The sequence below is a fragment of the Chiloscyllium plagiosum genome, chromosome 21 (genome assembly GCF_004010195.1).
Source record: "Chiloscyllium plagiosum isolate BGI_BamShark_2017 chromosome 21, ASM401019v2, whole genome shotgun sequence".
Lineage (NCBI taxonomy): Eukaryota > Metazoa > Chordata > Chondrichthyes > Orectolobiformes > Hemiscylliidae > Chiloscyllium > Chiloscyllium plagiosum.
This window is the reverse complement of record NC_057730.1, coordinates 34,165,977-34,182,475: the sequence shown is the minus strand read 5'-3', so window position 1 is coordinate 34,182,475 and position 16,499 is coordinate 34,165,977. Positions and strand designations below refer to the sequence as shown.

Below are 16,499 nucleotides of genomic sequence, written 5' to 3'. Positions count from 1 at the left end.
CATTAAATTGCTAGTCACTCCTATAAGAGCCTAGAATGAAATCCATCAGTCTGCCTTATTGCCGCCTCATGTAATAATTAGGTATATTTATATAGCACCTTTTGGAGTAAAAACTTAAGGCATTTCATACAGGATCTAAAGGGTAAAAGGTAGGTTCTGAGAAGATTCGTATTAGAGGAGTGAGAGGTAGTGAGGCAACAACTACTGGCCTACTGTGTTTGTTCTTACTAAAACACAGATAACATGAATTAGTAGCTTCGCAAAAAGAAGAAACATAACCCTATGTGATATATTTTGCACAAAGCTTCTTTCTTCGGCAGAGATTCATGAAAAACTATTCCTTCTATATCCCTGCCCATGTGTAGATGCTGTCAGTAAAGGAATATAAAATCAGACTGAAGAGCTTGCATTTCAAGGTCACATTGCAAGAGAAGACAGAGGAGATAAAGTCTGGACTGCAGTGTATCTACAAGGCCTCAGTCGAACTGAAAAGTGGCAAGAAACTGGCAAAGATTCTTGAGGTAACAGTATAGGGTTTCTAGTGGATTTAATAAGCTGCTGTTCACATTTCACCAAATCAGTCTGTGAGACAAGGTAATAGCAACTGGGGTTGAAAGTAAGATCACATTGCTGCAGAATACTGAGAGGCTTATTTTGCATACTGTGCAGTTAGTAAGCCTTCAAACAGAAGCTTGTTCATTCTTGTCTCATTCCGAGATTTGAGTCTGTAATCCTGGCAGACACTGTAGTGCAGTGCCAAAGGGATGCTGCACCATTGGAGGTACACTAACTTTCAGATGTGATATCAAATGGAGATCCTATCTGCCCTCTGAGGTGATATGAAAGATCCCATGATACTCGAGTAGATGAATACCCTGATCTCATGTAAACATACAGCCAAACACATCATGGATTAGGGGCAGGAGGCCACTCAGCCACTTGAGCCTGCTCCAAAATTCAGTAAGGTCATGAGTAATCTGATCAGTCCATATATCCCAAATAACCTTTCACTCCCTTGATTACCAAGAATCTTTCCATCTCTACTTTAAAATATTCAAAGTTTCTGCTTCTATTACCTTTTAAGGAAGAGGGTTCCAAGGTCTTATGATCCTCTGTGAGAAAACATTTCCCTTCATCCTTCTATGTCTAAACGGGCAACTCCTTATTTTTAAACAGTGACCCCTAATTCAAGACTCTCACCCACATGGAATCATTCTTTCCACATCCACCCATCAAAATCCATGAGGATCTTGTATGTTTCAATCAATTGACATCTTAATCTTCTAAACTCCAGCAGATACAAGTCTAGATTGCTGAATCACTGTTCTTAAGACAACCCACACATTCCAGGTATTACTGTAATATGAACTGTATCCAATGCATTTATATCTTTCCTTAAATAAGGAGACCAATACTGTACTTTATATGTGATCTTACCAGTGCCCTGTATCAGTGAAGCATAACCTGCCATGGCCAATATATTCCTCAACCAACACTATCAAAATAGATTCATTTGTCATTTGTTTGCGGGACCTTAGAATGTGCAAATTGGTTGCCTTGTTTGTCATTATCACAACATTGACTCTCTCATTGGTCGTGAAATATTTGGCATGTCACGAGGATGCTAAAGGTGAGTTATTTTTCTTTATTTCTCTAAATTTGTGTGCAATTCTGAATGTCTGTCTTTATGGGCCAGATGTAATGTTTTCCTGTGGGTGAGAAATGTGGAACAGGATGGATGTGGTTTATCCACTCGCACCCTCTCAGCATAGCAACTCAAGTGGCCATCAGGCAGAAAGGAAACCCATCAGTGATGGGTAGGGGAACCCAGCATGAAACTGGGAGTCAAGAGTGGGACATCAAGTGGGAGAGAGCTTGGGCTATAAGTCAGAAATCAGCCACAGCTAACAATTTAAAGGAATGCTGGCAGTAGATTGGTGGCAGCTTCTAGCGAAATCCACAAGTAATGATCCACATTGTTTGAAAGAAATATAGGAAGTGGGCACCTTCCATCCCTGACACTGACTCAATGGATCAGCCGAAAAGGAAAGCTTCTTTTTTCCCTTTCTGGTGACTATTGTGGCAGAGAAGAATCATTCAGAACCTTTCCCAGAGAAGAAGTAACACCTGAGCACACACTTCTTGTCCCGTTCCCTGTGAGGATAAGAAATGTTCAGAAAAAAGAGTTCTATTCTATCCTTTCAATTTGCTTATCTTTCACAGACACTGAAGGTCAACTTGGCGCTTTGCAGCAGTATCAGGTGTAAGTCTGCTAGGAGAAAGTGAGGACTGCAGATGCTGGAGATCAGAGCTGAAAAATGTGTTGCTGGAAAAGCGCAGCAGGTCAGGCAGCATCCAAGGAGCAGGAGAATCAACGTTTTGGGCATAAGCCCTTCTACAGGAATCATTCTTGAAAAAGGGCTTATGCCCGAAATGTCGATTCTCCTGCTCCTTGGATGCTGCCTGACCTGCTGCGCTTTTCCAGCAACACATTTTTCAGTTCAGGTGTAAGTCCTCCTTGCAGTTGTCTGATGAAGTGGAAGGGCTGAGACTACAGCCCGTACAGTTTGTCAGTGACTTCCTATGAGTGCTCCTTCAGTCTGAGAATGATCGGTGAGTGTTCCTCACCAGACTAAAAAAGCCCCTGAATGGAGATCAGAGCAGAAGTGGTTTGCAGTGCTGTGAGAGACAGAATGACTTTTTACATTTAACAAGGGTGAATGTTAGAAATGTTTGTAGGCAGTGAGGAGTGAAGGTGTGAGGATGGAATAGATGACAAGTGAGGGATTGTCCCAGTGTCTGTTCCATATATAGAAGGGATGGAAGCAGACATAATACACTGCATGACACCAGGGTTTCTCCAGGATGTCTAAAATCAATGACCTGTTACTTTGCAAGAATCATTAAGAAGTGTCCACAGTTACAGATTGGGCACACCGGCGCCGGCATGATTTCTCCACAGAAGAAACATGACAATGTTCCTTTTCCTTTGCAGGAAAAGAGGGCTCACAAAGCCTGTGAGAGGTCATACACTGTGGTAGAACACCGAACCTGACAGTTTTAACTCCACGGGAGGATGTTTTGGAGTTGGCCAGCAACAATAATGCAGGGTCATTGTTTGTAGAGAGACTGGAGAATGGCCTAAGGGCTTTGAGATTCTTAGGAGCTGGAATTTATAGTATTCTGCAAAGGTGCATTGAAGACCCTGATGCATAAAAGTTCAAGGCCACTCTCATCTTAAGAGTGATGGGCTTAGAGTGTCTACCAACACAATTCAAATTGATCTCTGCAGCCAGTAATTCACAAACAGAGGTCACTATCCTCCTGGGGAGATGCAGTCTGTGAAAACATTGATGATCTCAGAGTTCAAAGTAATCCATCCTTTTGCCTGTAGACTCTCTGTGCAGGGCAATTGTCTCCCAGAATGGACTGCTTGCTTTTGTTGTCTGTCGAGTGCTGGCCCTTGTTTGGATTGTTGAGTCTACCTCTTCTTAGGCAGTTGGCTCCCTCTGTCTCCTTACTCATATTTCCTCCTCACTGTAAAAGGTTTCCTTACGGAGTGCAAAATCTTCCAGGGGACAGGGAACTCTGGATTCCCAGGTAGAATCCTCACCTCTCTGTTTCCTGGCTTGCTTCCCTCTCACTGTCTCCTTATTTGTAATGTTAGCTTTTAAAAACTGAAAAAATAAAGTCAAACAGGTAGATGCTGCCACCATCAGCAGCAAATTCTGCAGTTGCATGAGGTAATTGCTCCTGTGTTGCTTCCTCTTACCTAACATAAATCACTCCCAATGTTTTGCCCATGCAATTACTGAGAATTGGAGTGAATGAATTCGTTAATGAGTTCAAAACATTGGATAGGTTTCTGGTTTTGGTATCAACTTGTTTTCAACAAAGACAAAGTCCAGCAGAATGATTTCATAATGCTGGCCCATTATTATCATGCAGTGTTTTACCTAAGGGTGGGAGGTGGTCCATCCAATGTGCATCCTTACAATATGGCCTGTGTTATTGTGTGAGTGTCTTTTTCTCTTCATCGTCTCTTTATGGATCGTTGTCTCTTTCTGTATGGATCTATATATATTTGTTGGTCCCTTTGTTTCATCAATAAGGTGCCATGCTGCAGTTGAAACCTCATGTGATTGGAGATAATTTGGGGTTTACTTCAGTGGGAGAGCCCCTGTATAGACAGGAAATCCAGAGCAGAACCTGTCAGCTGATACATCATTGTTACCAGCACTCTTATTTCTCCTCAATAATTGTTTCTTTATCTTTCTTCTGACAGTTTGTTCTTGCAATGGGAAACTATCTCAACAATGGACAGCCTAAGAGCCCCAAAACCACAGGATTTAAAATTAATTTTCTGACAGAGGTGAGCAATTGACAGTAAGGGCAGCTGGAATCAAATATAACTAAGTAATGTTAAAGGGGTTGCTTTCATTGTTGCTTGCCTGTATGAGAGGGAAGGTGAGTTATTAAGTAAATTGGCAACCCTGGGGTGGCATGGGGAGAAGTTGTGATTAATGATGGCAGCATTTCTACAACAGGAAACGGGAGTGGCTAATTGTGTAGGTACTCCTAGGCAAAGGGTAATTAGCAATATCTTTGCCTACTGGGAATGGAAATGGAATGAATAATTACCAATGTTGACACTTCTTGGAAAAGGTAAGGTCATGGTAATTGTTCCGGTGTTCCTTAGGAAACACTTGCACTCTAAATGTTAACCGTGTTGGGACATTTTCCAATTTGAGTTGGGGAAGTATCCCCTTGCTGCATTTCTCATTTGACATGTATCTTTCTCCCAGCTTGACACCACAAAGACTGTAGATGGGAAATCTACCTTTTTGCACATTCTTGCCAAATCACTGAGCCAACACTTTCCTGAGCTGCTGGACTTTGCCAAGGAGATTCCAACTGTGGCCCTTGCTGCAAAAGGTCAGTTTAAAACATTAAGCAGTGACTGCCTGAAAGAGAATGGAGTGTTTGTGCTTAAGTTATACAACAAAAAGTTATTGATATGGAGAAGTATTGCCCTTTGCTAAAAGCCCATGAGATGGAACTTTGAGACTGTCCACTATTGGCAATGTTGTCTGGATGTTTGACCATTGTTTGGCTGCTCCCATCTAGCTGAGAGGTAAGTATGCCATTACACTGCTGACTTGAGGCTTGTAGAATGCTGAGAAGATCTGGGAGTTCAACAGTTGAGGCTCTTATCATGAAACAGCCAAGCTCAAACTAAAAGGTTGATATAGTTAGTCCAGTTAACCTTCAGGTGAGGGGCAATCCCTAGAGTATTGAAGGTTGGGGTGTTAGGCTGTTGGCAGTGATAATGAGGTGACATGGTGGCTCAGTGCCTTACAATGCCAGGGACCCGGGTTTGATTCCACCCTTGGAGTTTGCACATTCTCTCTATGTCTGTGGGTTTCCTCCAGGTGCTCTGGTTTCCTCCGACAGTCGAAAGATGTGCAGGTTATGTGGATTGGTCATGCTAAATTGCCTTGTAGTGTTTAGGGATGTGCAGGCTAGGTGGATTAGTCATGAGAAATGCAGGGTTATAGGAATGGGGTATGGGGGATGTGGGTGGGATGCTTTTCGAAGGACCGGTGTGGACTCGAAGGGCCATATGCCCTGCTTTCACACTGTAAGGAGCCTATGAATCTATGGGGAGGTGACAGCCTGGTGGTATTATCACTGGACTTTTAATCCAGAGCCCCAGGTAAAGCCCGAGAGACCTGAGTTCAAATCCCCCCATGGCAGGTGGTGAAATTTGAATTAAATAAAAAAAGTCTGGATTTAAGATCTTATAACAATCACAAATCCACTGTTGATGGTCCTAAAACCCCATCTGGTTCACACTCGTCCGTTAGGGAAGGAAACTACTATCTTTACCCAGTCTGGCCTACATGTGACCCCAGACCCACAGCAATGTGGTTGACTCTTAACTGCCTTCTGGGCAATAAGGGATGAGCAATAAAAGCTGGCATTGACTGATGATGCCCTCATGAATAAAAAAAAGACTTCAATGCTTATGCTGATCTGGAAAAACTAAATTTGAGACGGTTTTCGCCTGTGATTGGAAAACAGAATGAAATGGAAGACTGTTAGCTGGAAATCTATACCTGTAGAGTGTGATTGTTATGAATGTGTGTTTTCTTATTTTTGTTAAAATAAATTTTCTTGACATTTCTACCTTATCAGTAAGTTTAATAACAAGATTCTCCTCTTTTCAAAGGCAGGAGTGAGACTGTGAAGGTATCTTCCAGTCATTTAAAAACAATTACAAAACACAGTTTGCTGTTCACTTCCTCGCTACATTATTACAAAACTTATCTTGATCTCAAGGTAAGGGGTGGCAGTATCCTGCCTCTCAACCAAGAGACCTGGGTTCAAGTCCCACCTACTCCTGTGCAATCACATCTCTGAACACGTTGATTTGGTTTAAGGGTTCTTGTGATACAGTGGTAGTGTCTCTACCTCGGAGTCCAGAGGCCTGGGTTCAAGTCCCATCTATTCCAGAGGGATGTGATGACACAGCTGAAAAGGTTGATTAGAAAGTAAAGTGTGACTTGCCCACAATTAAAGATTTGCAACCATTCTGGGTAGATAAATGATGCAGAAGATTGTGGAATTCTTCCTCTTTTCCAGTTAATCAGAGAACGATAACTTCTGAAATTAATGACATCCACACAATCAGGAAGGACATACAGACAGTCTGTGAGAACATGGCAGTCACCGATGAGGACCGATTTGCTGCAGTCATGACTGTATCCTTTCTGACAGAAAACTCTGAGCCTCTCACTCTTGGTTCATACCATCTTTGTTTATATAGAACATTACAATGCAGTACAGGCCCTTCAGTCCTCGATGTTGCACCAACCTGTGAAACCAATTTGAGCCCATCTAACCTACACTATTCCATTCTCGTCCATATGCCTATATTGTGCGTCCCTTTGTGTGATGTCTTGAGCTGGTTTTTATTGCCTGAGATAGGAGTTGGAGAGCTATTGCTCAGGGCATGTTTTCCTTCTTGCCCCTTGCTTTTCATATTTTTTGCCACTGTTAGAAGAATTGTCCAGCCATTAGTGTGTTGGAGATTTGATGGACCTGCTGATATTCTCTTATCTAACAATTTAATAGATTAGAATAAATAGTTACCTTGGTACTACTTTCCTGTCCAGCATTTTCGGGTCAGATACAGCATGGTTTTAGTCTAGAGTAATGCTTCATCTCCACTACCACATCAACCACTCTCAGGTGTAATACAGGCAATGGGCCTTAAAACATTCCTTTAATTCTTTAAGTACATGTTGTTATTTACATTTTAAATGAAAGGGTGTAAAATTCGGTGTTCCTGAAATTTGCAAATTTACTTAATATTTAAGTAAAATATTAAGTGAATTATTGTTAATCAGAGGAATTAATATTAGAACTAGAGTTAAATTCATGAAGACAGTATGGTGGCTCGATGGTTAGCACTGCTGCCTCACAGCGCCAGGGACCCAAGTTCAATTCCAGCCTCGGGTAACTGTCTGTGTGGAGTTTGCACATTCTCCCTGTGAGTGTGCAGGTTTCCTCCCACAATCCAAAAATATGCAGGTTGGGTGAATTGGCCATGCTGAATTGCCCATAGTGTAGGTTATTAGTTAGGGATAAATATAGGGTAGGGGAATGGGTCTGGATGGATTACTCTTCGGAGGGTTGGTATGGACTTGTTGGACTGAAGGTCCTGTTTCCACACTGTGGGACTTCTAATTCTTTAAAGAAAAGGCATTTTTTTGCCCAGAAAAGCCCATGTAAATGTCTTTGTCAGATATATGCAGCCCTATGTTCCCAACTGAAATAGTTGTAAAAAACAAAATAAGAAAAGCTTCAGTGAAGAGTGCAGACTTCTTGCTTATTTTAAAGAAAAGTTCATGTCTTCAACAATTGTACTTGTGCACCATAACAGAGAATTCCTTTTTGTGAGTCTAAATCGCAGGTGTTCCTCTACAGGTTTGGGTAAAACAGCCAAGAAATTTTAAAAAGATTATAAATGAAGTTTACTTCAGTACCTGAAGAGACAACTATTTAAAACAATGATGATCTTCAATTCCAGGGTGAAGAGCACAATAGTGTCAACGTTAGCAGCACAGTCAGGGGCCTTCTGATAATGCGATGACATAAGTTGCAATGATATGAGAAGCACAATAATACAAAATGCGACCAGGAAGTGAGGGATGTAAAAATGGTGAATGACACTTTTAAATGAAGGAGGTGGACATTAAAATAAAACAAACAATTTTAAAGTGATAAACTTTAAATGGGAGACTTAAATGAGAGTTTGTTGTAATGTAATTTGTACAAGTAGCTCAGAGGGGAATTGCTAAAATCCAGAGTCAGAAGAAATGTCTAGGGAACAGGAGCTTGTCACATGAGACAAAGCGTTTCCAGTGCTAGACACTAAATAGTTCAAATTTTTGAGAGAAAGCCAATTGATAACATGTTTCCTGTAATGAATGAGAATTGGACCCTGTCTATATCACACGCACTACAAGATCTAAAAAATTCCCTAAGTTCTCAAGACTGAGAGTGCACTGCTGTTACTATCTTAACTGGTGTATCAGGCATTTCTTGGAGATGCCCAGCCTGTTATTGCTTCCCTCGACTCCCTGCAGAATCGAGCCATTGAGGAATTCCACAAAGTCTCAACGTTTTTTGGGGAAGATTCTAAGATGACCACAACTGAAGCTTTTTTTGGGATATTTGCAGAATTTATCACAAAGTTTGAGGTAAGGTTTAGTCTGCATCAAATTTGTGCTGTTATTGGCCACCAATCACACTGGACAATTCCAAAATGTTCTGGCTCAGTAAAATCCTATAGCTTTCAATTCTTTGAGTTGCCTCTAACGAGTAACATTAGTCTCTCAGCTTGCCTTTGATTTTAAGAAAATTTATTATATGATGACTGCGTGATGTGTGCAGGGAAAGATATGAAAGATACCTAATATATAAAAGACATGTCGAGCAGATATGTGACATGCACAATTTAAGATGAACAGAAACTAACTGAGATTGGAGGGTAAGATGTCAGTTCAGGAAGCATTAGAGTATCTGGACTGGAGTTGATGAAGACAAGGGCAGCACGGTGGCACAGGAGTTAGCACTGCTGCCTCACAGCGCCAAAGATTCGAGTTCAATTCCTGCCTCAGGCAACTGTGTGGAGTTTGCACATTCTCCCAGTGTCTGAATGGGTTTCCTCTGGGTGCTCCGGTTTCCTCCAACAGTCCAAAATTGTGCAGGTTAGGTGAATTGGAAATTGCCAGTAATGTTAGGTGTAGGGGAATGGGTCTGGGTGGGTTGTACTTCGACGGGTCGGTGTGGGCTTGTTGGGCCGAAGGGCCTGTTTCAACACTGTAAGTAATTTAATCATATCTAAGGACTTCAAAGTAGATGAGGGATAAGGAATGGAGGAGAGCACTTGAGAGGGTGATGTTATTGATGTGGGAGTAGGTGGAGGTTCTAATGAAGTGGAATGGATCTGAAGCAAAAATTGGGATTGAAAAGAATTCCACGATCTGAGCAGTTTCCATCAGTTGGAGACACAATTCAAATTGATGACAAGGACATGACGGTTGTGATGGAGGTTGAAGACTTAAACTTTCCCACTTGAGAAAGGTAAGGATTATGTGAATGCTAATAACACTCAGAAGAGGTAATGGAGCAGAGTGTCATTGTCAGGCATGTACGTTGAGCCCATGCCTGTGGATGATGTGAAGCTGCAGTATGAAAATGAGGGAGACAATGGGGCTAAGGGTGGACCTTTGGAGTGTCTGGAGGCAATGTACTTTGCAACGCCCACAGGTGGCAGCATAGCAGTAATGTCTCTGCACTAGTAATACACCACCACTTCATAATTTCTGGTGACTGAATCACATCGTGGCAGGTGAATGCTATACAATTTGTAATCAAAGGCTAGCCTATTAGTACAACAAACGTTAATTGCTGTAAAACCCATCTGGTTGAATAATGTTGTTTAAGGATTTGGACACCAAAGGAAAACGTGAATTATATGAGAAGAGTTATCTTATCATGTATATGATATTGTGCCAAGTATATTTGTGTCAGATGAATATGCTAGAAATGGGAGTTAATATATAATTAACCATGCAACATACACAGAGGGAAATATGACAGTTACCTTAAGTAACAAAAGACAGATAGTCCAGGGAACAAAAATTTGGAATGAAATAAGTTTACAGCATAACTGGGATAATTGTATCATCATATTTGAATGTAGAAGGAAGATGGGGTGGATTTGGAAATGTGTGTAACATTTAGAGTAATAGAGTCATAGAGATGCATAGCATGGAAATAGACCCTTCGGTCCAACCCGTCCATGCCGACCAGATATCCCAATACAATCTAGTCCCACCCGCCAGCACCCAGCCCATATCCCTCCAAACCCTTCCTATTCATAAACCCATCCAAATGCCTCTTAAATGTTGCAATTGTACCAGCCTCCACCATTTCCTCTGGCAGCTCATTCCATACACATACCATCCTCTGCGTGAAAAAGTTGCCCCTTAGATCTCTTTTATATCTTTCCCCTCTCACCCTAAACCTATGTCCTCTAGTTCTGGACTCCCCGACCCCAGGGAAAAGACTTTGTCTATTTACCCTATTCATGCCCTTCATAATTTTATAAACTCTATAAGGTCACCCCTCAGCCTCCGGCGCTCCAGGGAAAATAGCCCCAGCCTGTTCAGCCTCTCCCTGTAACTCAGATCCTCCAACCCTGGCAACATTCTTGTAAATCTTTTCAGAACCCTTTCAAGTTTCACAACATCTTTCCAATAGGAAGGAGACCAGAATTGCACACAATATTCCAACCGTGGCCTAGCCAATTTCTCAAAGAAAGCTGTTGAAAACAAAGAAAAAAATTGTTCAAAATGAATAATGTAGTAAAATGAATAGGGTATAATTATGACTGAAATTTAGTGGTGAGAAGGGTAATAAAGTTGATCAACTGTTCAAGGTGAATAGATTAGATAGTGAACAGGAACAGTCGAAAGGGAATGGTATTTGATGATCACAGGGTGAATCAAGAAGGTAAAAGTACAACTTGTTTATGGAGGTAAATGCTTTACAAACGTCAGTTGCTTCTTCACTGATGGCATAGTTAGGTAAGTTCAACAACAATACATCTTGGGACTCCTGGGGTGTTCAGGTCCAGTCTGTTGATCTTGATGCCCCCTCCGCTCCCCTGCTCTTCCCCACTCCCCCACCCCCGCCCTCCCCCCAACTTGGCTTTCGCTGTTCTGAAAAGTTATGATAGGATGGAGTTGGACTAACATTTGAAGAATTCCACCAAAATCCTTTTTTTTTCTATATCTAGAAGTGCTCTTGCATAAATGCACACACTGTCTTTCCTCATCACTGTTGAACTTTTTCATCTCCTAACCACCAACAGTAAATCACCTGTGTTCTCCAATTGATTGATTAATGTGCGAAGCCCATTAAGGGCAATCCAGATTATCAGAGGTGAGGAAGAGGTAGGGGTAAGGGGAGGGGGTTAAATCAAAATGGAGTTGGAACATCTGTTTCAAGTATACAGACTCCCACAAAATCCTTGATTGCACATTGTTCCAGTCTACTTCCCAAAAGAACTCTATTTTTTTCTCCCAGTATAGCAGGTCTGTTGGTGGGAGATTCCAGTAGGGCTTTTGATGTGGTTCCAGGCAGGGCTATTGGTGAGGGTTCCCAGCAGGCTTTTGGATGAGATCCACAGGCTAATGGGGGCTTCCCAGCAGGACTGTTGGAGGGAGTCCCATCAGACAGTTGCTGGGGGCTCCCATCAACGTTAGTAGAGGTCTTGTGGAGGCTTCTGCAGGGCTAATGGTGGGTTGGGTGGGTGGGGGGGGGGGTGGGTGGGGGGGGGGGGGGGGGGGGGGGTGCCTAGAGGGCTGCTGTTGGAGGTTCCCAGCAGGGCTATTGGTTGAGATTCTTGTGGGGCTTCCCAGCAGGGCTGTTGATGGGGTTTCCCAGCAGGGCTATTGGCAGGGGTCCCTAGTAGGACTATTTTTGGAGGATCCCAGCAGAGCTGCTGGTAGAGCTTGCCAGCATTATGAGTTCCCTAGCAGTTTTTCAAAGCAAATCAACATTTCTTTCCATTTAGATCTTACCTGATTTTTAAGATGAGTTTCTGTATGTTTATGTAGCCTCAGTGTCCAATGCCATGGATTATACTCTGGCACTAGAGTACCAAAGAATTGTCAATGGTGAATGATGACAACATATTTCAATAGCTGTAACACTCAGCCATATAGCCTGCAGCCACTACTGAAATTCAACAGGAATCCCAGGAGGAGCAAGCCTTGAAGCTGATAAATTACTTTTAATAACTAAAGACAGGAGACAGTGAGCATTCTGCTGAAAAGCTTAAGGACAATGACGCATTGTGGGGCCTTGTCTACAAATATATTTCTATCTGCCAAGCCTGTAGCCCAGAGTGTGATGAACCTAAGATGACGCAGGTCACCACAGCTGTTGAGGGTAGAATGCTGCAACTGCTTTCCTATGACAATGTCAGCTTGACAAAACACAAAAGACATTTGGATAGTTAGATGAATAGAAAAGGTTTGGAGGGATATAGGCCAGGAGCAGGCAGGTGGTACTAGTTTAGTTTGGGATTATGTTCAGCCTGGTCTGGTTGGACCAAAGGGTCTGTTTCAGTGCTGTTTGACTCTATGACAAACCTGTGGAGTGGGGAGCTGTGTGATTACAGCAGTTGCTATATTATTTACATCTGGTACAGAGGAATTATTGGTCAGTGTGGAATTCCTGATATCAATCAAATCAAACCTTTTAGATTAGATGACGTGAAGTGAGCCATAATCTTTTGCTAACTCATGTATTGATATTTTGTGAATTACAGAAAGCATACAGCGATATACAGGCCTCTGTGAACCTGCAGAACCTGAAGGTGGTTTCCCCACTTGCCTGGTGACATAAATGACGCTTCTCCATTTACAGCAGTTTTGCCAAAAAGTGCAGTGTTGTTGGACTGTCACGTGAGTAAGATGATAGATAGCCCCAACATTGGGTGTTCTCTGTGTAATGACAGCGATGGAAAGAGAAATGGCTAATTGGAAGGGGCAGTTCTGAGATCAACTTGGCAGCAACTTAACCGCATTGACAGAATCAGCATCTGTCTTCTGCCTGTCCCATAGCTCCCCCTAACCACCCCACCTTCACTCTCATTTTATTTCAGTTACAATGGACACCAACAATAGGCAGATTATATAGTCAACTGTTGGAAGCTTGGACATGAGACCAAATCTTCAATGTGAGGCTTTCTGTATCAGTCGTCTTCACCATGGTCAGACTGAGAGGCAGTGGAACCTCCTCTGGTCTCCTTATATTTTTATGCCCCTGGTCACCATCAATTGAGTTCATCCCAGTAGTGTTTGATCGCCCATGAATTACTCAATTTAAGAAGAATGGGGTGGGGGGATCTCATAGAACCATACAAAATCCTGGTGGGACTAGACAGGTTAGATACAGGAAGAATGTTCCTGATGTTGGGGAAGTCCAGAATTAGGGGTCACAGTCTAAGAATAAGGGATAAGCCATTCAGAACTGAGATGAGGAAGAATTTTTTCACTGTGTTGTGAACCTGTGGAATTCTCTACCACCGAAAGCTGTTGGGGCTAGTTTGTTAGAAATATTCAAGAGTGAGCTGGACATGGCCCTTGTAGCCAAAGGGATCAAGGGATATGGAGAGAAAATAGGAATGGGATACTGAGATTGCACAATCAGCCATGATTGTACTGAATGGTGGTGCAGGCTCGAAGGGCCAAATGGCCTACTCCTGCACCTATTTTCTACGTTTAAGGCCGAAATCCAACTGATAGGCTGATGGGTAAGGGCACTTAGCAATGTGAGCAAAACATGTGCCCTCTACCCTGTTTGAGTTAGTTGATATGATGTTAGCAGCAGGTTGGTGATTACACTCGGTATCAGCACCATTGGGGTTGGGAAGGAAACAATCAATCAGGATTCCCAATCTCTCGCCTGAAATGGAGATGCTTCCAATACAATACTTCCTTTGAACACCCTGCTAACATTCACTGTCTTCATTCACACACCAGAGTAATACCCGACTGAAGGAATTATGGGAGGCTATCTGAAACCATCCGCCAGTTCAGAGTTAATGGCTTCAGAAGAGGAAAACTGAAATCCCTAAGAATTTTGAGAGTCTCTCAGTAACCAACATCCAGAAAGTTGGACTTTGGGCCCATTGTTACTGACACCCCAGAAACAGGAGAAGTTATTTTCCATCACCAAGGACTCTGAAAATTCCATCCGTGTTCATACTTTTAAAAGTAAATGTGCTTCCCTCCTACCCAACCCCTGCCCCCTTTATTGCTGATGCTGGAGAGATTATTTAACTTTTCTTTGTTAAATTTTCATCATGGGCATTCACCATTTCTGAAGCCGTGGTTCCAACCCTTCCCCAACCTTGTCTGAAATGGAAAGGGTCCTATTCTGAGAGTTTGCTTGAAGATTTGCTCTTTTACTGTTTTGTACAAGTGTTTTGGCCCAAGTCTTTGGTTATCATGTTTCCTGCTTATTTAGACAATCCTTGCTGGATTTTACAACCTGTGCTTTCTACCTAAAACCCTGTAAAAGTGCCAGCTGGTCTGTGTGATATATGCTTTGTGATTTAGAGGGAACGATTATTCGGTCTGAAGCCACTATTTATTCAAATAATGTCATTTTTATAAAATGTAAAACTGTCATCCCATCTGGCTGGGTCATTGTGCTGAATAAATCTGAATCCAGCCCTTTTAGCTTGTGCTGCCTTTGATGCTGGGTCAGGTGGTCCATCGACAGGATATATTTCAGTAGAGCTCAGTTATGGGTCTTAAAGCTCATTACTGTTTTTATTGTGTGAGCATGATTTCTGGGGTCCAAATTAAGAAACCTTCACAGAAATAATACACCAGTTGGTTTGAATTCAGAGTTAGCTATGATCTAGACAATGCCTCATGGTGTTCACCTGGCAAGAAGATTTCCAACACTTGTGGTAAGTATTGTCTCCCTTACATTGCACCGTTCAGTTTCATTACATCTGCATCCTCACGTTAAAGGGATATCCTCCCAGATGGCAGCAGAATAATTCACAACTTGCAGTCATGACCCTTCTGTGCAAGAATGTTGCATAGATTTCAGGTGAATCTAAAGGAAGCTTCCCAAACAGAGGGACCTTCAGCCTGGCATATTCATTGGTTAACTTTAAAGAAAAACCTTTTTGCTATTTGTTTGCTTCTGAATTTGCTGATTATTCCAGGGCTACAGTTTTGTGAGTACGAGCTGTTATTCTAATACTTTGGCCACTGTTTATGTGAATCCACACATTGATCTTCAGCAGCATTTCCGCCTGATACTTGCACACTTGAACTTGCAAACACGATCTGCCAGGCAGCGAGCAGGTTCAAGCAGCCTGCCTGGTTTTCCAATCTTGTGGTGCAGGCTTGCTGAGCCATTGCCTCGCATTCTCTATCCAGCAGTAATCCGCTGGAACCAGAAGCTGGGTCGTCTGCACATCAAATGGTGCATTCACTTTAGAGACCCCTCTGGAGAGAGGTTTCATGCATCCAAACGTCTTTATTGTGTTTTATTAATGTATCAAAGAACAAACAGGTATGACCTCGCCAGGTTTGTTCAGTCTGAGGAACATAAACCTAGCTTAAATGTGATGGACTTGAACCCTACACTGTTCAAATCATGAGGTAGCCTCTGAACTAATTGCTTTATTAAATTGCTCTTAGGACCATTTGGAGCTTTTTTTTCACCCTTTTCTCTCTTTCTCTTTTTCTCTCTCTCTCTCTCTCTCCACTGGGGACACACATAGGCAGACATTTTGTCTGATTGAGAAGGGAAACAGGCCTTAATTAAATCTAAAAAATCACACAACACCAGGTTATAGTCCAACAGGTTTATTTGGAAGCACTAGCTTTCAAGGTCCTGCCTCTTCATCAAGACAGCCATCTGCTGAAGAGGCAGCGCCTCACAAGCTTGTTCTTCCAAATAAATCTGTTGGACTATAACCTGGTGTTGTGTGATTTTTAACTTTGCCCACCCCAGTCCAACACCGGCACATCCAAATCTTAATTAAATCTGACCTCATTCCCTTTTCCAATTGTCTCTGTAGTGACATGAAGATTTTGATACTTTGAGTCGTTGCATCAAATAACTTAGGCCCATCTGCTACATAGAAGGTAAATTACCCACCTGAAAAATAAATATAATCCAACTCAGTGAATGTGAAAACAAAAATGTATGAAAGTAATGAAATGTCTTTGAGTTTCACAGAGCAGAAATGAGTGGCACTTAAATCTGAGATATCCAGCGCGTGATTCTCTGGCACCTAACCAAGTGTCAGATAGTGTGTTTGTATTGTGAATATTATTTATTAATAATATTTTATTTATAAAACTGCTGCAGCTGGAGATTAG

The 16,499-nt window shown here is 42.1% G+C and overlaps 1 protein-coding gene across 3 annotated transcripts in view; it reads left to right on the top strand.

Annotated features, from left to right (window-relative positions):
• The window catches only part of grid2ipb (glutamate receptor, ionotropic, delta 2 (Grid2) interacting protein, b), a 102,255-nt gene extending 86,016 nt beyond the window's left edge, over positions 1-16,239 (top strand). For 2 of the 3 annotated variants that reach the window (XM_043711733.1, XM_043711734.1), the window contains 6 exons: positions 366-521; positions 4,286-4,372; positions 4,806-4,935; positions 6,646-6,764; positions 8,604-8,768; positions 12,914-13,551. In XM_043711733.1, the coding sequence (XP_043567668.1) occupies positions 366-521; positions 4,286-4,372; positions 4,806-4,935; positions 6,646-6,764; positions 8,604-8,768; positions 12,914-12,985 (729 nt within the window). In that variant the 3' untranslated portion in view covers positions 12,986-13,551. Of the gene's footprint in view, positions 1-365; positions 522-4,285; positions 4,373-4,805; positions 4,936-6,645; positions 6,765-8,603; positions 8,769-12,913; positions 13,552-14,129 lie in introns of those variants that run through there. The other variant, XR_006314797.1, reaches the window with a different exon arrangement.
• The last annotated feature ends 260 nt before the right edge of the window (positions 16,240-16,499 follow it).